Here is a 21350-nt window from a genome sequence, read left to right as displayed (position 1 = left end):
TTGTTGGAGATGTATGTGGCTTCTGTTTCCAGATCAGACATGACAGCCAAGCAGAGCAGTGGCCCAGTTTAGCCCAGGGAGTGGCTTATTGTTGTTTCCTACAGAAGTATGAGAGAAGGGTTTCTTACAGGAGCATGCATGACTCAGCTACATCACTGAAAAGCCCACAGGAGTGATGACTCAGGGAAGCTGCCCCTGGAGGTGCCTGCAAGCCTCAAAGGCAGCCTATGTGAGCAGGGTACCTCCTCCCCAGCCTTTGCTATTTTGTGTGTGTGTGTGTGTGGTGTGTGTGTGTGTGTGTGTGTGTGTGTGTGTGTGTGTGTGTGTGTGAAAGTTTCAGCTTCTGAGATTTTTAAGTTTTACTTCCTGAGTCTTAGGAGCCTCCCTTCTCCCTCTAGAAGGGACCATTTCGACTTGGAAGAAATGGGTACACACGAGAGCAGCCTGGAGTTCCTGGTTCTTGTCCCAGGAGAGGCAGTATAGCTTCAGTTAATCAGTCCTTTAGACAGTCAAGTACCAGCTTGAGGGTGCAAGGGCCTAGCAGAGGATTCTAGGCAGAAGGCCCCCGTGCGTGCCAGTGTTATTAGATTAGAGGATCTGGAACTGGGAAACCTGAACATGTTCAAGTTGGGTAGAGACTCCAGCTTGGAGGTAAGGACCCCTCAGAGGACTCCCCCACCTTAGCTGCCTTCTGATGGACAAGTAGCTGGGAGGAGGCAGATGCTATAAGCATCTTTACAGAGTAGGTATTGCTGGCCTCTTCTGTCTTGAAGCAAGAGAATGCGTAGGTTTATAGGAAGGGTGGAAGACAGGGAAGGGTCCCGGTCCCTTGGGAGCAGCTCTAACCCAGGCTTGAGGACACCTAGGGAGCCGAGTGTTGAGGACCTAGGACTGGTTCAGGAACTACATGCTCAGACTCAGGTGATGTTGTATTTTAACTGCAGCTCTGCAGATATGCAGAACTGGTGACCACAGGACCACTGTGGCAGCTGTGGCTTAGAAACACAGGGGCATACAGATTCCTATAAGAATCCGCCTGGAGCTGGGGTGTAACTCAGCTGGTTAAGTGCTTGCCTAGCATGAACGAAGCCCAGGTTCCATCTCTGGCACTTCATATATCTGGTGTGGTGGCACATGCCTATAAAAGCAGCCAGAGGTCCTCAGTCCTGCATAGACCATTGCGGCTCTAGGTCCAAAAGTCCTCCAGACTGATGGAGGAGTCAGGTTCGAGTAACAAATTCAGGGCCTGAGGGTTTGGGTAAGAATCTGGGACAGATTCTGGCTGGATGGTGGAAGGAGGGTCTGTCCTGTCTCTGGCTGCTTGGATAGGAAGATGGAGACTCTGGATGTTTGCTGATAAAAGGGCAGTGTTCTTGGTAAAGTAACTGTCTGGGAAGGCGGGGGCTGTGTCCTGAATTTCCTCTGTTTGGTCAGTGGCTATAGTTTCCTAGCCCTGGGTAGAGGGGTTGTCTTGAAGTTGCACACTCAAGGCAGTAAAGCATGTAATATTAAGGGGTTTTTTGAGTGCTGGGTATTTGTGGGGTTCCCAGCACCCAGTGAGTCTTGATTGGAGCTACACGGTTTGGTACTGGGCAGATGGTCATGTTTTGAGCATGAGGTGGGCTTACAGGGTGGTGGGAATGGAGGAACAAATTGAAGCTGCAAAGATGTGGCCTGGAGGAGGACTTCAGGGATTCTTGGTTAGTGTCCAGTTGGAGCATTAACTGCCAAGGGCAGGCTGGGCTGGAGAGCGGGCGGCAGTGCAGGCTGTACAGAGCTTCTTTTGTTTGTGCAGCTTGGCACCACGCCACACCCGGAGGGGACCATGGAGCAGCAAGATGATGAGTCCCCGGAGTCCCTGCAGGCCTGTGTGGAGGTGAGTGAAGCCACCCTTCCCCGGGTAGCCCCAGCTCTTTCCTGCCTGGCCCCACAGCCTGAGCCTTGCAAATCTCTTTGCATTATTTAAGGGATTTGGTCCCTCATGGGTGGGAGGCTTCTTAAAAGATTAGCCAGCATGTGTCTGTGCATGTATACACATGTGTTTGCAGGGGTATGTGCCTGTGCAGGGGCCAGAAGAAGGCACCAGGTGATGGTCTCTGTTACTCTTTACGTACTGTTGTGAGAGATGGCCTTTCTGACATTTTAGAGCAATTTCTTCCAATTGAAGTGTTCCCTCTGGGTTGGGGGTGGAGGGTAAAGGGTAAATAAAATGTCACAGAGCCAATAAAGTGGAAAGCCAGGAGGGCTCCTTCCCTGAGATAATGGAAGCAAAAACCCAACGGTCACAGAGGAAACTAGAGGCAAACTGCAAAGGAGCCCCATGGGCTTGTTGAACTACTCACCAGCTGTGCATGAGCTCTGGGGATGTAGCTGCTCCTGCTTGGAACCCTCACCCCTGCTCCTGCTAGGAGCCCTCACCCCTGCTCCTGCTAGGAACCCCGTCTTAGGATTTCTGTTGCTGTAACAAAACACCAAAGCAACTTGCAGAGGAAAGGGTTTATTTGGCTGTTAATCGCCAGAGTAAATTAGGACTGGAGTGCCAGCAGGCAGGAACCTGGAGGCAGGAGCTGATGCAGAGGCCAGGGAGGGTGCTGCTTACTGGCTCGCTTCCCACGGCTTGCTCAGCCTGCTCTCTTAGAGAACCCAGGATTGGTATACATGGTTTCCTTTCTGGCCTAAGTAGACACATGTATGTTTCATCTCCCCAGGAAGACTCTGTCACACACCAAAGGCTAGCATTTCCCCAGATAGGCTGGAAGCCAGTAGGTTCTAGTGATTCTCTGCTCTCTGTTCCTCTGAGCTGGGGTTACAGTTATGCATGGGCCATCTGGCTTGTTACCTCACTTCTAGGATCTGAACTCTTAACCCTTGATCTCTCTCTCTGTCTCTCTCTCTCTCTCTCTAGTCCTCTAACTTTTAAAGTTGAGAGATTATTTTTATTTACTGAGTTTTAAACTTGATGTGTATGGATGTTTTGCTTATGTGTATATCTATACCCTCTATGCTTGCCCGGTGCCCAAGGAGGCCAGAAGAGGGCATTGGATCCCCTGGAATTGGGGTTATAAACGGTTGTGAACTACCATCCACGTAGGTGCAGGGGATGGAACCCAGGTCCTCTGCAAGAGCAGCCAGTGCTCTTGCCTGCTCAACTATTTCTCCAGCTGGTATTTATTTATTTTTTAAGGTTTACTTTTATGTGTCTCTGTGTGACTATATTCCACATGTGTATTGGTGCCCACAGAACCAAAACAGGGCATCAAATCCCCTGGAGCCAGAGTTACAGGAGGCAGTGAGGTACCTCTTGTGGGTATGGAAGACTAAATTAGGGTCCTCTCCAAGAGCAGCAAGAAAAGGGTGGGTTTTTGTGCTTCCCAATACTGAGGAGAATACAAAGACCCAATTTAAAGACCTCACTTGAAATTATACGAAAGCCATATTAAATCCTTTAGGTAACTCATGCGGCAGTGCTTTGACGATATGATGGGAGCTATCCTCAGTCTGACAGTCTTTTGCCTGGTAACAGTGTTACCACACAATAGGCAGGACTTTGGAATCCTCTGACTGACGGCTAAGATCTCCATAGGCTTTGGCCGATTGGCTCACAAGAAACTAGGCTCTAATTCCCAAGCCACTTACTGTTAAAACAGTTCAGTAACAATTTCAAATTCCTTTTGGACATGATGACAAGACCTAAGTCTAAAAATCGTCAACACAAAGGGCTCTGAGTGCTGACCCATCACTAGCTGTGCAGCCGAACAACTGTCTCTACCCTGTTGACTTTCTCAGCTTTTCCTCTTTCCTCCACACCTATGTCACCTTCAAGTTCCTTCCCCCTCCGTTTGAGTCTCTGTTTCCTATGCATATGTTGAAATCCCGTTTTCTTCTGTTTTTAGTACAGTGTTTTAATTCTCTGAGAGCCTTATACACACACACATAACACATTTTGACTGTATTCACCTCCCACTGTTCCCTTAACTCCTCCTAGGTCCACCATCACAGCATCCGCTGGAATATCGGGGTAACCTATGGTAAGCTCCATCTTCAAAGAAAACTAAGTTCCCCTCCCCCAGGAGACACCTATTGTCAGTAGTTCCTCAGGCAGAAGTGGCTCCTTGTGAGCCATGCCCCGCCCGCCCGCCCACCAGGGTAGGATATTGGGTGGCTTGATGGTCTATGGGTCTCATCCTGAGTGCAGTCTGTCTTGGCCAGAAGACAGTGTTTGTTCCTGTTCTCATTGATCTGTAGCTCTTACAGTCCTTCAGTCCTTTCCATCACGGTCCCTGAGACGGGACAGGAGGGGCTGTTACAGATAAGTCTTATTTGTGGCTGAGCATTCCACAGACCTGTTCCGTGTACATTGATCAGCTGTGGCTTTCTGTGTCAACCCCTCACCACTGTGCAAACAAAACAAACCACCCCAAAAACAAAACATAACCAAAAACCTTTGTTGAGGTCTGAGAGCTGTACTAATCTATGGCATAGAAATAGATTTAGAAATAGAATTAGAGTTCGGTCCCCAGCTCCAGAAAAAAAAAAAGAAAGAAAGAAAAGAAATAGAATTAGAATGTAGTTTGTTACAATGCTCATTCAACAAAAACAATAGTAACAGGTTCACCTCTAGGGCATGTGGGCCCCACAAGCACAGGCTTTTAGGCACTTTTACAGTACCAGGCATGCATCTTCTCCTAACTCCAATGCAAAGTGATTGGTTAGCCCCCTAATATCCAGGCCACTATGTACTTGTGGGCTTGTCTTAGCCGTTATCGTAGCTTACTGGGTTCACAGCTGGGTGAACTGTTAATGGTCTTTCTTGGTTGTTTGGCCACATCAGCCAGTGCAATACAAAGTACTAAGGAAGCCAGCCAGCGGGAAGAAACTTCCTGGTCAGTAACTTGCTTTTTCCATGCCCTGGGAACAAAGTATATGGTGACTTCAGCAAGTTCTAGTGGGCAGTGAAGAGCAGTGGCAGCTAGGCACGGAGGTGCATACCTATAGTCACAGATCTCTGAGTTCAAAGCCTGCCTCAACTACACAGTGAGTTCCAGGACAGCCAGGGTTACACGGAGAAACCCCGTCTTCACAAAGAAGCAAACAAGAGCAATGGCAAGACCCTGGAATCACTTCGGAAGTCTCCAGGACAGCCGGCTGCCGGAGGGAGGCTTCTTAGGGAAGTGATGGCTTCCAGGATTAAGTTCGTATGTGAGCATGCGTGTGCATGCAATGAGGATTTAGGAAGCTGACAGAGATTAGGCTTACAGGGGGCTTTTTCAAATATTTTTTGAATATCATTCCTACCCCTGCTTCTCTTTCCTACCTTCCCAGTCATCTCTCCACTTGACCCTCCTTCCCATCGTGCCCTCTAAGGAAGGCGCAATAGTAGGACAAGGATGATATGAACGGAAAGGAGCAGTTTCCTTTTGTATCGTTTCTGTTAATTGTGAGATAGTAATATAATTACATTGTTTCCCCCTCCTCCACCTCCCTCCAAAGCCTCCCGTATTCCTTTCTTCATTCTTGCAGATTCGTGGCCTTTTCCCCATTGTTTGTGTGTGTGTGTGTGTGTGTGTGTGTGTGTGTGTGTGTGTGTGTGTGTGTGTGTGTGTGTGTGTGTATGTATGTATGTTTTCTAAATGTAACCTGCTGGGTTTGTACAATGTTACTTGTATGTATGTTTTCAGGGCTGACCAGTTGGTCATCTCTGTAAGAATCAGCACTTAGACATATAATTCAAACCAGTAAATCAGGTATATATTTAATAATAAAAGCCTGTAGGAGGCAGAAATGAAAGAAAACATCAAGGCTCAGAGATGACTGACTGAGTATTTGAGATCTGGTCAATGACAGTGCTTTGGCTCTGGTCTGTGGTCCATCTCTCCCTTTGCTGACTTCAAGATGCTCATGACCACAACTGGAAGACAGCACGATGGCCTTGGAACTCACAGTAGAAATCAGTATACAGGATTTTTCAGGGGCTTTCAGGACTAAGGACATTTTTTTTTTTATGTTCAGTTTACTAACTTGTGGGACTTTCTGTTCCCTTTAACACTTAGTTGTAGTTCCTTTATAACAGCCACAAACTGATTGGAAAGAGAAACCCTCATGGCTGAGCCCAGGTCACAGGTAAATCTTCTGTTGTCATTAGCAATTGATTCTACGTCTCTGGCTCAAGAAAACCACATTTGTATTTTCGTGCATGTTTGAGCATGCACCCGTGTGCATATACGTGTCACCGTGCACATATGGAGGTCAGGGCAACTTTGTAGAGTCAGTTCTCTCAGGTTGACAAGCTTGGCAGCAAGTACCCTCATCCACTGAGCCATCTTGTGGTCCCCCAGTCACATATCCTCATAGCATAGAATCCATGATGGAGTGTGGTGGTGGATGTAACAGGAAGGCAGTCATTGCACCGGAATAGAAAGAGTCCAGTAAAGACAGGAAAAGAGGGCTGGAGAGATGGCTCAGTGGTTAAGAGCACTGACTGCTCTTCCTAGAGGTCCTGAGTTCAATTCCCAGCAACCACATGGTGGCTCACAACCATCTGTAATGAGATCTGATGCCCTCGGCTTGTGTGTATGAAGATAGCCACAGTGTGCTCAAATATAATAAATAGACAAATCTTTATTTAAAAAAAATTCAGGAGAAGAGGGGGTCTGTGCTGTCTGGTGCAGGTGGCTCTGCAGTCAGCCGGAGCTCGAGTGGTGAGGGGTCCTGTGCAAGGGAGGGATAGTTTCGCTGCTGTATGTTTGCTAACACTCAGGCTTGCACGAGTGCTGGAGACCCAACCCGTCGGGCTGTCATGTGGTTTTGTCAGATAGCCTGTGGTGATGTGCTCTGTTATACCAAGCAGGGGGATTGCCCAGAGGGTGCCTTGGAAGCTGGGTGTCCCTAAACCACCCAGAGGTTGAGAGAGAACAAGCAAACAGAAGCCATGAAACAATAGCTGAATGCGAGTCTAGTTTTACAGAATATTCTGTCTGGGAAGTAATCATCTCCCCTCCTCATACAACAAGGTATGGTTCTCTCAGAGCTGAGCCTGGGACCATGGCTTCCCTGTAGCTGCGTACAAGGAGCCCCTTTACTTAACCTTCTCAGCCTGTGTGCCCTAGCACCTCCCAAGTCCCCTGTAGTTAGGGCAGAGTCATGTACAACGGCTACGAGGTACCTAAAGAAGCCGCCTAGAGTCTCAGCTGCCAGTCCTCTGGCTGCCGAGCCCTCGCTCCAGCCGCAGCCGTGGGTACATCACCCGTTGCTTTATTGGCGCTTTTTGATAGCTCTTGTGTCTGTATTGTGTCTGACTTTATGTGTGCAGGTGTGCGTGCCTCCCACAGTGTCCTTTCTTATTCTTCACATCCCCTGAACCTGGGGCTTGCACTCTTCGGCTAGATTGGGAGACAGAGGCCCAGCCATTCTCCTGTCTCTGCCCAGCTCAGCAGGTTGCAGCCTTTGGCAGGACAGCCTGGGTGGTGACGTGGGTGCTGGGATCCAAGCTCTAGTCCTCATGAGTGCTCAGTAAGGACTCTGAAGCACGGGGACATCTCCTCTGTAGGAGCTCTCCGGGAGGCTGGCCTGTAAGAAGCTATGTTGCTGAGTCTACCCTTGAACTTCGTGGTCCTCCTGCCTCCCAAGTGCTACGGTGACGGTCGTGCACCACCATGTCTGACTTAGTTTGAGGTTAATTTCTTAGTCACTCTGAGTTGCTTCTGGCGTGGGTCTTGCTAGAGACTGAGTTGCTTGTGTACTGCTCAGCGGTGCAGGGGTTTAGGCAGGGCCCAGGGGGCAGGCCAGACCAGGTGAGTTCTTTTATCCACGTGTATCCTAGCTTCACTCAGCCACCTTCAGCTGACAAGCAGGGCGATGCTGAAGCGCTCACAGCGGTCTTGTGCTTCCCTTCTCTCTCCACAGGTTTCCTTGAGCTTATGTGGAGGGGAGCAGAGACTGGCAGTTGGATGTGCAAGTCAGATCCTACAGACACATCATGGGGGTTCCAGCGTGGGCTTTGTTCTCTGATGGGTTCCCTTTGTCTCATGTGTTTGGCTTCTCAGAACTTTGTTCTACCCCAAGAGATGATCATCGAAGTGGAGGGAGAAGATGCTGGGTCACTGGACATCTTGCCTCAGGTGAGTTGGACAAGGCCCACCCTTCACCTGGAGATGTGCATGGTGGTGAGTGGTGGAAGCACACTGAAGGGAACCAGAGGGGGCGGAAGTGAGCGGTGAGTGGGTGGAAGTGGGCGAAGTGTTTGTTGTATGTTCAGAGGGCTCAGGTGCAACCCTACAGGTCGTGGTTTGAATATGCTCAGCCCATGAGTGGCACTATTAGGAGGTGTGGCCTTGTTGGAGTGGGTGTGGCTTTGTTGGAGGAAGTGCATTACTGTGGCTTTGAGACCCTCCTCTAACTACTTGGAAGACAGTCTGTTCCTTGGCTTCCTTTGCATGAAGATGTAGAACTCTTAATGCCTGAGGGTAATTTTTTTTAAGAGCTGGTTTTCACTTTTTATCATGTGGAATTCAGGGAACAAATTCAGGGTGTAAAGCTTTATAGTAAGTATCCTTTTTAAAAAAAATAAATGATGGGGTTGGGGATTTAGCTCAGTGGTAGAGCGCTTGCCTAGGAAGCACAAGGCCCTGGGTTCGGTCCCCAGCTCCGAAAAAAAGAACCAAAATAAATAAATAAATAAATAAATAAATGAATGAATGAATGAATGATATCTTTTCATTCTGTGTGAATGGGTGTGTTCCTGCATGTGTGTCTGTGTGAGGGCTGCCGAAGACGGAGTTACCGACAGGTGTGAGCTGCCATGTGGGTGCTGGGAATTGAACCTGGGTCCTCTGCAAGAACCACTGAGCCACCCTTCCAGCCCCCCTCCTTTTTAAAAAAAGACAAGGTGTTTTTATGATCCCTGGCTGACCAGAACCTCAAACTCGCTATTTTCTGAATGCCAAAATGAACGCATTTGTCATCTCGGCAAGCTGGCAGCGAGCGTCTTTACCTGCTAAACCAACCCGAGGCCCTTACCTGATATCTACGCGGCTCTTAGGCAGCAGGGGTGAATAGTTAGTATAGCAAAGCATGGATTTAGAGATTTAAAGACCCTTCCAGACCAGTGTTCAGCCTAGCTGGCAGCTGGTAGCTTGCATTTCCGCATCCAGTTTTAGGGTAATCACTAAAACACCTTTGCAATTCTGGTGAAATCGATGGGCCTGAGAAGAATGCCCGGATGGCAGCATGTTCACGCAGTTTCCTGTGCTTCAACTCCCATGTCCTGCTCACAGGCCACAGCCTCCAAAATCCTGGTCCACAAATGTCGGGTCAGTTTACAGAACTGTTGGTGGCAAAGGCATTCAGTTACTTGGTATTTACTGTTTTGGGCACTTCCTTATGGATCGAAATCCCCATCCATTTCAGCTTCTGCCTCACTTATTAGAGACCAGCTCTAAGGCTTGTTAGAGCTTCTGTCCTGTTTAAAGCAGTCAGTCCATGAGCATGGTTGACAACTTCATTTATCATAATTGTTGGTGCCAAGGACTTCACATAGGATGCTTGTGTGCAAGATGAGTGCTCTAACCCCCAAGCCATGCCCCCAGCCCCGCACTGGGGGATTCTAGGCAGGGACTCTACCACTGAGCCACGCCCCCAGCCCCTCACTGGGGGATTCTAGGTAGAGAGACTCTACCACCAAGTAGAAAGACATATCTCCTTTCTTTCATCGACCTTTAAAGAAGTTTCCTCTATCTCACACTAGTGAATTTCACATAGGACATCCTCATCCTCCTTATCCTCCAAAACCAAGCAGAGCAGCAATGTTTCTTTATTTTGTTCTGTTTCTGTGTCAGTGAGTAAGCGTTTTGGGGTTGTGGTTTATATAGTCTCCTTGCTAGTTGTGCTCTGCTGCTATATAGAAATAAGCCAGTCACCTAAAATACAGTATCCACTGGGCGTGCTAAATTATAATAAACCCATACTTAGAAAACCAGGCATTGGGCTGGATTTACCTGACACCTAGACTTTGCTAATGCCTGAGGCAGAAGATGAAATGCAGACCTTGGTGGGCAGTAGTAGGTATAGCTTAGTGGACCTCAGGGTTACAAGGCAAAAAGACGTGGGTTCGTGTGTGCGTGTGTGCATATATGCTGCACATGCACATTTATTTAGGGACCAGAGGTTTACATGAGGTATCTTTCACCACCAGTTCCACCTTATTTATTGAGGTAAGACTGCTTACTGATCTGGATCTCGCTGAATTTAACCAGCTCAGGTAGCTGTCCTGCCCTGGAGATAACCTTCTTTCAGCTTCCAACGAGCTAGGTTACAGCCCACCATGTCCACCTGGCTTCGTTGTGGCTGCTGGGGTTTGAACTCGGCTCCTCATGCTTGTGTGGTGATTGCTCGGCCTCTGAGAGCTGGGTTTTTCTTACCCTCAGGGAGCGAATATGGAGTTTGGGTTTGGCCAGTCGGTAGACTGCATCCCTAGCATGTGTGGAAGACCTCAGATTAGTCCCTAGCATTGCACGAAACCGGGTGTGAGGGCATTTGGCAGCCTCAGCTACACCATGAGTTTGAAGCCAACCTGGACTTTGTGAGAGCCCATCTCAAACAAACTAAAAGGGGGCGTGTGCTGGGGTCTCGGGTGTACTTCGTGTGGGCTGCTTGCCTCACAATTCAAGAGGCCTGTGTGAACTCCTGCGCTAATCACCAAGGAAAACTGGTGTGTGTGGGAACTAGAGTCCTGAGAGGCCTCATTACACACGTGCTGACTCCCGATTTCTGTGTGTGTGTGTGTACAAATTCAGGCCACAGCATGTTTGTGGAGGTTAGACTCCTTGGAGGACAGGAAAACTCCTTGGAGTCATTTCTCTTTCTCCTCTGTGAGCCTCAAAGTTTTCAGACTTCATGGCAAGTGCCTCTCTCCTCTGATCCATGTCACCAGCCCCAGTAATCCACTGGCCAGACGATTTTCCAGGAAGCTGCCAAGTTACCAGTTAGCCAGCATGGCAGAAAGAGCAAGCTCTGTGTCAGCAGGGGGAAGGCAGGAGTCAGCGCCCGAGCCTGTGGCACACGCAGGCTCCTGCTCCTCTGTCACACAGACACATGACGGTAACAAATGGTAAAAATCTGGGGGCTGCAGAGATGGCCCAGTGAATCAGAGCACTGCTGCTCCTCTGGAGAACCCAGGTTCAACTCCTAGCATGGCAGCTCACAAGAGTCCTCAACCAATGCCAGGGCGTCTGATGGCCTCTTCCAGCCTCTGCTGGCACTGCCCACATGTGCACATAAATGAATGCAGGCAAAACATCCACTCACGTAAAGTAATAAATACAATTATTTATATTATTTCATGTATACGAGTGTGTTGTCTTAATGTATGTTCAGCACACGTGTACCCCTTACCCGTAGAGGTCAGAAGAGGTTGCTGGATCCTCTGGAACTAGAGTTACAGGTGTTTGTGAGGCACCGTATGTGTGCTGGGAATTGAACCCTGGCCCTCTGCAACAGCAACAAGTGATCTTGACAGTCGCACCATGTCCCCAGCAGTCCCTGAATAACTTTTTAAAGGTTCGTAACCGCTCAATGTCTTAAGTGCTTGCCTAGCGTGTGCGAGGGTCTGAGTTTAGTCTGTACACCGAGTGAGTAAGTAAGTCAAAGAGACTCTGTATGCTTCTTCTTTGATGTTCCTCTTTCCGGGGTAAAAGCAGGCCCAGCATCTGCAGCCCAGCAGGGCTTTTGACCCTGGTTGAGATGCTTTGGATGCAGATGGTCTAAGGATAACTGCCCAGTGTGTGCTGTTCTAGGAGAGCACAGACTTCAAGATTGTGACTGTGGACCTCACGGAGGAGGGACAGAGCACTTGGAGCAAGGCCCAAAGAGCCCCAGAGAGACCTGTGACCCTGGCAGGCCCTGGAAGGGACCTATGGGGTGAGTACTGAGCCGAGGACTAGCGCTTTCCTTTCCTGTTAAGTCGTGGGGCTCAGCCACCAGATTTACTTTTTTTTTTTTTTTTCAGGTTTTAAAACTTTATTTGCATATTAAAAATTGTGCATTCCAATAATTAAAATTGTTTGAACAACAACAACAAAAAAAAAGGCACTCTGATTGAACTGCGTTTTATATCCCGCAGGACATCGTGGACCATCTCTATTTTACTCCCTAGTCCACCGTCTCCCACCCAGCCTTTTCCTTCACTAACATGCAAGTTCTTTTCCCTCTCTGCCAGCTAGGCCAGCGGATGGGCGGGGGAGGCAGGGGAGGCCTTCCTGGTCAGTAGTTCTGCTTCTTTGATGTGGAAGGGGCAGCACAGTCATTTAAACTTGATCCAACCTCTTCGCACCTCATGAAGTTAAACAGCAAAGGGAAGTAAAGTAAGAAGGCAACGCCTGTGGAATGTACGGTGCGTGTCGGCAGCGCTCGCCTCGGAGCTCGCCTCGCTACCATTCGCTAGCTTGCTTCTCTTGTCCAATGGTTTCTTTTGAAGGCAGAGGATTTTTCTCTTGCGTTTCTGTCTTCCTCAACTTCAACTTGCTGAATTTCTCGATCTCAGCCATATTGGGTTTGTCAGATGTGGCTGCTGGAAGGAGCTGAGCGAGCTGGGCGAACAAGGAGAGTCCGATCTGCTCAGAGGCCGCTGCTGACTCCAGATTTACTTTTTTAACCTTTGTTTCTTTTGTGTGCTCAGCACGAGGGTCAAAGGTCAGCCTGCAGCACTGGCTTCCTGGCCATGTGTCCCAGGAGTCTTTCTCCATGTTCTTGGAGATGCTGCCCAGAGAATTTATTCTGATTTTCTCAGACCAGACCTGGACCTGGCAGTCCTGCATGTCAGTCCTTTCTGCAGCCCCTGGAAAGGTTCGGAGGTGTTCTGTAGCTCACGGCACCCTCCCAGTTACCCTCACTGCACTCCTGCGAGTGTCTCCTTGAAGTGTTGAGGGATTGCTGGCAACGATGGAAAGCTGGGAGACCCTGAGGAACATGGGGAAGCTTTCAGCTGGGCTGCACTGGAAGGCCTGGGGACTTGGTGTTGGGGGAAGGCACAGTGTGGCACTTGGAGATCTGGAAGCCCTGGCAGGCCAGGCATTCCTATGCTCTTGCGGTCTGTTCTGCAGCCTTGCAGAGTTTTTAACACAGGTGACCCTGCCCCACCCTGGGAACGCAAATTTATATAAACTATAACTTATTGAGTTTGCACTTGTTCAGTCTTCACAGATCCTAACAACGGCCAAAGCCTGGGACCAACCTCTGTGATTTTTCTTCTGTCTCTAGCATAAATATCCAAAGTCCAGTCAGTCTCTCCTTCCATCAGCGCACCAACTACGCAGTCCCTTCCTAAAGCAAGGGACATACAGAACTTATCAGTGTGTCTTCCAGTTCTCATGGGACTTCGGAGGGAGACATACAGAAATGTCTGTTCCCTCCGTAGTCCTCCCACAACACTTACTTCCAAGCTTGGTCAACGAGTACATTTACTAGGTTACTGTAGGAACAGAGGTGACATGAGGCAAATGGACCTTTAAAAAGCCACATACCCAGCATGGAGAAAACTTAGAGAAGCCCAGGCCCCACTAAAGCCTTCTCCCTCTGCTCTAGCTCCTCTTCAAGACACGGGTAGTGGGGGCAGGAGGACTTGGTGACTGGACTCTAAGTGAGAGTCTAGTGACTGTCCCACCTCTCTGTTTGTTGGAATATAACCAGCTCACACCAGCACCAACTCCACTGTGTCTGGGTCTTCACTGTTTCATTGTCCACCCTACAGAGGTAGGTGTTCCGGAAGCCATGACAACTGTCATTCATCATGCAGTGTTGCACGGTACCCATAGTGAGTGGCTCAGTTACACCAGTTGAGAGCTACACACACAGCCATTACATGTGCGTGAGATCTGTTTGCAGACCCTCTGGTGCATCCCCTGTCTTACGGACCGTGTGGGTGACCACTTTCCCACATGGGCTCTAAAGTATTACCTAACAGTAACTCAGAAGCAGGCCGTGTACAAACCGCTAATCTCGGTAGAAGTCACAGGAATCCAGAGTCCATAGCCCATCAGGAGTTTGGAGAATGGGTGACATTGCCCATCCTGAGTTCCTGCATCACAAATGTACTGTGTTAATGACTTTACTGTGTTAATGACTTGTTGATGCACACTGGCTAGTCAGTTTCCGGCCTCCAGAGCTTTCTAAGAAGTGTAGCCACCAGCTGCGGTGAACATGTGTCCAGCACTAATACAAATCGGAAGGTTCTTTATGTCTTCTTTTGGGGCTTTTTTTGTTTTTAGCACTTTTTGCTTTATTCCTATTTGTTAATTTGCTTGAGGCTTTATAGGTTCTGCATAAAGATTTATTATTTTTACTCCCGCCCCTGCATAGGTGATTTTATCTTGAGATACGTAAGTCCATGACTGTTAAAGTCTTGCTTATTTAGATAAAATTAAGATGCAAATAGATTGAGTCAAAGACTGGGCTGTGGCACTTGGTTTCTTTGTTTCATTTTCTGTTTTGAGACAGGGTGTCTCTGTGTAGCCCTGGCTGTCCTAGAACTCACTCTGTAGACCAGGCTGGCCTCAAACTCAGTGCTCCATCTGCCTCTGCCTCCACCACCTGGCCAGGGATGTGGCACTCTGAGCTCACTGCCCTCTCTTTCATTTCTCTATCCAGGTTGGAGGTACGTAAGTCAAAACATTTTCTGTAGTCCTTGTAAGCTTTATCCTTCTATCTAGCCCTAACTTTCTTGGGGGATGGACTTCATAGGATGTTGTTATGGTCTGGATATAAAGCATATCCCACATGCTCATGTGTTAAATGTATATTCTCCAGCAGGCGGCACTATTTTGGAAGGTTCTAGAAACCAGAATGTAGGGTGTGGTTTGAAGAAAGGGACCGTTTTGTTGGTGTGCCTTAGGTTATATCTTCGCTCTGATCATTCTCTGATTCCTAGCTATCACAGGAACCCTTTCCACTCACTCCCCTTGACATGATGTTCTACACAAGACCCTGGGGCTAAGGAATTATAGTCTGAATCTTCTGAGTCATATGCCAAAGTCAGTCTTCCTTCTGAAGGCTTGTTACTGTTGGGCATTGTTCCTGGTGTGATAAAAGTGACTAATACAAGTGTCTTGCTGAACTGTCTTCCAGACTCGACAGCTGTACACAGAATAGAAGAAACAACCTCAAAGCAGACCGTCTTTGATGAAGAACCGTCCCGTGGATTGAAGCCAGAGGTGTTGGCAAGAGATGATCCTTGGCTTTCTTCATGTGGGGAGCAGTTGGGGAAACAACAGGACAAGCAAGAGGAGGGGGTCTTGACCCAGGGTAGTGCTGGTCCTCCTGGGACTGTCTACGGGGATCCTGGCCTTGACAGGAGTTGCCTGAGTACCAGCCGGCCTTCATTCCCCATGATACCTCTCAGAAACCATTTTCATAAACAAGCGTCACATGTTAAAAAGTTACATGGTGATGTTGCAAATAGTCACCAACAGATCAACAACAATGCGGATTTCTTTGAAGATGACAAATCTGGGAAAGTTCCTCAGAGCCTTCATCCCACTCAGTGTATAAGAACCCCGAAAGGAGAGAAAGCCTGTGAATTTAACGGTCGTGTTCAACCCTTTGGCCAAGGTGTGCCCCTAAATCTAAATGAAAAAGTTCGTTTGGAAGGTAAAAGCTTTGGCTTTAAAGGTCGCGGGCAAGTTTTGAACCATAGCATAGCCCTCAATGAGCAACAGAAGCTTCTCATTAAAGAAGGCCAGTATAAATGTACCACCCCAAGTCCGTCTCTTCCCCAAAACCTGAGAAACTACTCTGAGGAGAAACGTTTTGAATGTAAGTACTGTGGCAAGTCCTTCAGCTGGAGCTCCCATCTCATTGCTCACCAAAGAACCCATACGGGGGAAAAGCCGTACAAATGCAACCTGTGTGGGAAGTTCTTCACCCGGAGCTCACACGTCGTTTCTCATCAGAGGATTCATACTGGAGAGAAACCATACAGGTGCAATCTGTGCGGGAAGTCTTTCACCCAGAGGTATGTGCTCGTGGTGCATCAAAGAACTCACACTGGCGAGCGTCCTTATGAATGCAACCAGTGTGGGAAGTCGTTCCGCCAGAGCTACAAACTCATCGCGCATCAAAGAACCCACACGGGAGAGAAGCCGTACGAATGCACCCAGTGTGGGAAGTCATTCATCCAGAGTTACAAGCTCATCGCGCATCAGAAAATTCACTCTGGAGAAAAACCTTACGAGTGCAGTCACTGTGGCAAGTCCTTCAGCCAAAGCTATAAGCTTGTTGCCCATCAGAGGACTCACACAGGAGAGAAACCCTTCGAGTGTAACTACTGTGGGAAATCATTCAGCTGGAGCTCCCAGCTGGTGTCGCATCAAAGAACCCACACGGGAGAGAAGCCTTATGAGTGTAACGAGTGTGGGAAATCATTCAATCGCAGCTCACACCTTGTCATGCACCAGAGAACTCATACTGGAGAGAAGCCGTATCAGTGCAAGCAGTGCGGGAAATCTTTCAGTCAGAGTTACGTTCTCGTCGTTCACCAGAGGACACACACCGGGGAAAAGCCTTACGAGTGCGGCCAGTGCGGGAAGACGTTCCGGCAGAGCTCCTGCTTTACCCAGCATCAGAGGACTCACACCGGAGAGAAGCCCTATGAGTGTAATCAGTGTGGGAAGACCTTCAGCCTAAGTGCCCGGCTTATTGTCCACCAGCGAACCCACACTGGGGAAAAGCCCTACAAATGCAGCCAATGTGGCAAAGCCTTTATTAGCAGTTCTAAGCGCAGTAGGCACCAGGCTACTCACAGCGAGGAGTCCTGCAAGTCCTGACCAGTTGAGAGTCTGAGCTGGAGTCGACTCCTGTCAGTCCAATACTCTGAAGTTCCGTTTGAAGGAATGCACTTGACCAGAAGTGTCGGTGTGAGAAGAATGCACACAGACCTTTCCTCACCCCGTGTCAGTGACAGAAAGGAGTAAGGCCTTCGGTTTGGCAGATGTGGACAAGAGGTCCCTGGAGAAGAAAAGCTGTTACACCCTGGCAGCGGTGCGTTCTAGGATGACTGCAGGCATCGTCCCTAAGCCAATCTCAAAAGGTCACCTTTAACTGTCAGAAATCGTTTCCCAAAGCACTCTGTGTACAGAGAAGGCAGAAGCTAGACTTAGAAAAACTGAATGCTAGATCAAATACTGCAAGCTTAGTGCAGAAGCCCTCTTGTTTGTGAGTTCGGCCTGGTCCTTGAGAGCACAGCTTCTCTGTTGCAAAGCTGGCACTCTGTAGATTTTGTTCAGGAGGTGTGCGTTCTAAATGCTCTTACTTAGGGAAGTTAACTGCTGGCCAGCAGCTTTGCTCTCCTGCTGCTGGCTCTTTTCCTTCATGCTACTAGATGGCTAAGCCACGACCTCCCACCTTATCCCCCGTACAGAGTCCTCATACCTACTCACTTCAGGCAGGTGAGCCATTTGTTCCCTCATTTATGCAGGCTTAACCATTCAGGTTCCAGTCATAGCCAAACGTAAGCTCACTTCAGAGTACCCTACTGCTCTTCAAAGGAGCTGCTTTTCTACTGCAAAGCTTGCTCTTATGCTGTCCTTACTAGTCATTCCGTGCCATCAGGAGACAACATAGGAGTCACTGCCTCAGAGTGACAGGTGGCCATTAAGTTGTCAGGGCCCTAGTCTGCTAAACCAAGCTCATCTGAGCCAAGGAATGGTCTCCCTTGTCCTCAAAGCCCCCTACAGTATTGCTGTGGATGCTGGCCATGAGCTGGAAGGGTCAGGAAATCCACAAGCAGGGTTAAGCTTGGACCAGCATGGAGGTGAACCCGTGCTAAAAACCCATCACTAGTGAGGCTGAGTCAAGAGGCTTGTTCAAGCCAGCCTGTGTTACATAGCAAGACTGTCTTGAAAGAAAGAAAAAGAAAGAAAACAAACTCGTCCTATGTGTACTCCTACATACATACTAAACGTTGGTTCTTTTCCCTGAAGAAAGAAAGCACTCAGATCCTAATCTCAGAGAACCTAATTCGAAAACCAATGGCCTTTCCTAAGAGACTTACGTCAACCGTTGGCTGCTGGATGTGCTGTGGTGACTCAACTTAGACCTTATGTTGGATCAGGGTATTTGACCGTGTCAGTCTGCCTAGTTGCCCTGATTGGTAGTTTATTACTTGTTTTATACACTTCTGTTAAATGTGAAGATTTTCTACAACTAAGGCAAATGGCCAGTGGAAATCAAACACATGTCAAGACCATAGAGACTCTGGAACCTCCTTGAGAAAGTGTTTATGTATAGTGTGAAGTTGAAAAGGGATAATAAGCTATTTATTGATACCGTTGTTTATGTTGTTATCTCTCCGAGATGCATGTTGTGCTATAACATGGTACAAGGAATAAAACTTTATCTGAAGCAAAAAAATAACAGATGTCCCACTTGTTTGAGCTTTTGAAGAATGGCCATCTTGACGTCCCGTGAGGGTTGGTGGTTTCCACTAAGCTCAGCCTCGGCCAGTCACTCCCCAGGGTTAGATTCTACGGGACCCTGAAAGTGAAAGTTTTGTTAGCAAGGTGAACTTCCAGCAGAAAGCATCTGAGGCCTGGGGGTCTATGGACAACACAGAGGGAAGTGCTTCCAAAGCAGTGTGCAGGGGCGCTCTCTGCGCCGTTCCACTCCCCTCCCGTGGTACCGTGCCCTCTGGTGTGCTCAAATAGTTTTCAGAGAGAGCGTGCTGCTTAGGCGAGATGCTGTCTTAAGAATGAGGGCTGGGAGAGGTTGGGGATTTAGCTCAGTGGTAGAGCGCTTGCCTAGCAAATGCAAGGCCCTGGTTTCGGTCCCCAGCTCCGAAAAACAAAAAAAAAAAAAACCAAAAAACAAAACTCAAAAAAAAAAAAAAAAAAAAAGAGAATGAGGGCTGGGGAGGCCACCTGGTAGGTAAGAACTCTTGCTGTTCTTGCTGGATTCAGTTCTCAGCATCCACATGGTGGCTCTCAACCATTGTAACTGCAGTTCTAGGGGATACAGCGCTCTTCTGACCTTGGGCACCAGGTACACATGTGGTACACAAACTTACATGTGGGCAAAGTACTCATACATACACAAAAAATTAATAAACCAGGAATAAATTCTCCAGGCAAGCGTTGCAGCTACCTTTTGAGGTGGCTTCCCCCCTTGTTTATTATGGAGGGGTACACATGCTATGGAGTTAATAGGGCAACTTTTTTTTTCTTTTTCTTTTTTCTTTTTTTTTTTTTTTTTTTTTTTTTGGGGTTGGGGACCGAACCCAGGGCCTTACGCTTGCTAGGCAAGCGCTCTACCACTGAGCTAAATCCCCAACCCCATTAATAGGGCAACTTAATGGGAATTGGTTCTCTTTCCATCACGTGGACTCCGGGGATCAAGCTCAGGTCATTGAATTTGGTGGTGAGCACCTTTATCAAAAGGAGCAAAATTGCTGTCCCTTGATTTTTAAAAATGGTGTGTGTCTGTCCTGATCTTTGTTTCTAAATGGTGAGTTCTACCCCTATAAGTTACTGTGCCCCTGAAGCCTTGATCTCAGAAGTAACTTTTGGTTTGTTTGAGACGGGTTTTAGCTGGGCTTGGCCTACTTTGTGGGCTCTTCTTTCCTCTACCGTTCCCCACCCTTTCATCCCCCTAACACTAGATAGGAGGGGAAACAAGGGTCCAGGGGAAGGGCAGCGATGTTATCATTGGACTGCTTCTTGCTGATGAGGGATGCCGAGTTCCTTGGGGCAAGTTTGGTCTTTGTCATCAGGATTATCTAGTTTGTTTCCTCTGTGTTCGTAACTACTTAACAAACCGTGACCAACAATAACCTACAGCTATCAACAACCTACACCCTCGCTAGCATTTACATGCTCTCTGAGAAGTCCCCAGAATTCCAAATTTCATGCGACTGCAGAAACTGTCTGTAGCTGGTAAAACCGTGCCCCTGCTAGAGCACGAGGCAAATCATAGCAGCTGTGGACGATCTGAAGCAACCCCATATCCCACATCTGTGGTCAAAATGAAAACGTATTTCCATATTTCTGTATTCAAAGAAACCAAAGGGCTCACTACAGGGTTTCTCTGTGTAGCTCTGTCCTGTAACTCACTCTGTTCACCAGGCTGGCCTCGATGGCCTGGAATTCAGAGATCCACCTGCCTCTGTCTCTGCCTTCTAATTTCTAGGATTAAAAGCTGGAGCTACCATACCTGGTCTAGTGTTTTAAAGACGTACTGTCCTACATGTGTAAGTGCTCTGCTCATAGGTATGCCTGCACATGCGTATGCCTGGTACCCGTGTAAGTCAGAAGAGAGTGTCACATACCTTGGGACTGGCGCCACAGATCACTGTGAACCACCTGTGAGGGCTGGGAATTGAATCCGGGTCCTCTGCAAGAGCAAGTGTGCCTAAGTAGACCAGGCTCTGAGATCTGCCTTCTGAGTGCTGGGGTTAAAGGCATGTACAACTACCACCCTGCTAGAAAGGTCACTCTTAAAAGGAGACTGGGAATTGAGATGAAGGGCCAGGTAAGAGTTCCTTTGAAACAATTTCAAAACCTTGTAGTCAGAGTTCTGGTCTGTAATTTGGCTTTACATTAATTTGTATGAACATGGTTCCTGCAAGACGTAGCCTGCCTAGTAAAAACGGTGCACTGAAATTTAGACGTGAATTCCCCGAAGCAGGGAAAAGGAGTTCAAAGTACTCCTGCTAAAGATAAGAGACGACTGTAGAGCAGTGGGTCTCAGCCTGTGAGTTGTGACCCCCTTCACAGGAGTTACCTATAACCATTGGAAAACACATGATTCATAACAGTAAAGTTATAAAGTGGCAATGAAAATGGTTTTATGGTTAAGTATATTTGAACCAATATAAATTTATCCCCATCTAGCTTACAAATGAATGAGACTCAGACTGGTTATTTTATTTGACTGACAATTACTGGGGGGGGGGAGATTAGGGTGTAACTTCTAATCTACTTTTCTAACTGCTGGCTTGGCTACCTCCTGAGCAGTGTACCCCAAATACTTGGCATTTCTCCTGGCCATGTGTTCATGGTCCATCTCCTTTCCTTCTCACCCCCATCTCCCATCCCTTGTCCTCTTTTTTTTTTCTCTCTGCAACCTCCAACCAGGTAACTGAAAATCCACCTACCTCTAATCCCTCCAGGAATTGGCTGTACCATTTCTATTTAACCAATAGTTTTAAATTAAGGAACAAGGTTTGCACAACAAAAGCTGGTAGAGGTGAGGATTCACTCATAGGCAACTAGACCTTCAGGTACAGAATTTAGCACTACAATACATAGCAACAGACCAAACCACAACAGTTGGGGGTCACCAGAAAAAGAACGTGAGGAACTGTATTAAAG

General features: G+C 48.0%; 1 protein-coding gene across 1 annotated transcript; it reads left to right on the top strand.

The window, feature by feature from the left end:
* The first annotated feature begins 1795 nt into the window (after positions 1-1795).
* Positions 1796-18396, top strand: Znf180 (zinc finger protein 180). The gene is made up of 4 exons (XM_032894274.1): positions 1796-1876; positions 8043-8117; positions 11790-11913; positions 15115-18396. Exons 1-4 carry the CDS (start codon positions 1826-1828, stop codon positions 16809-16811), a joined length of 1947 nt encoding a protein of 648 aa, XP_032750165.1. The 5' UTR covers positions 1796-1825; the 3' UTR covers positions 16812-18396.
* Positions 18397-21350: the final 2954 nt, after the last annotated feature.

The sequence above is a fragment of the Rattus rattus genome, chromosome 2 (assembly GCF_011064425.1).
Source record: "Rattus rattus isolate New Zealand chromosome 2, Rrattus_CSIRO_v1, whole genome shotgun sequence".
NCBI classification, from domain to species: Eukaryota; Metazoa; Chordata; class Mammalia; order Rodentia; family Muridae; genus Rattus; species Rattus rattus.
Note: the sequence above shows the minus strand (reverse complement) of the source record. Positions and strands in the feature narration are given on the sequence as shown.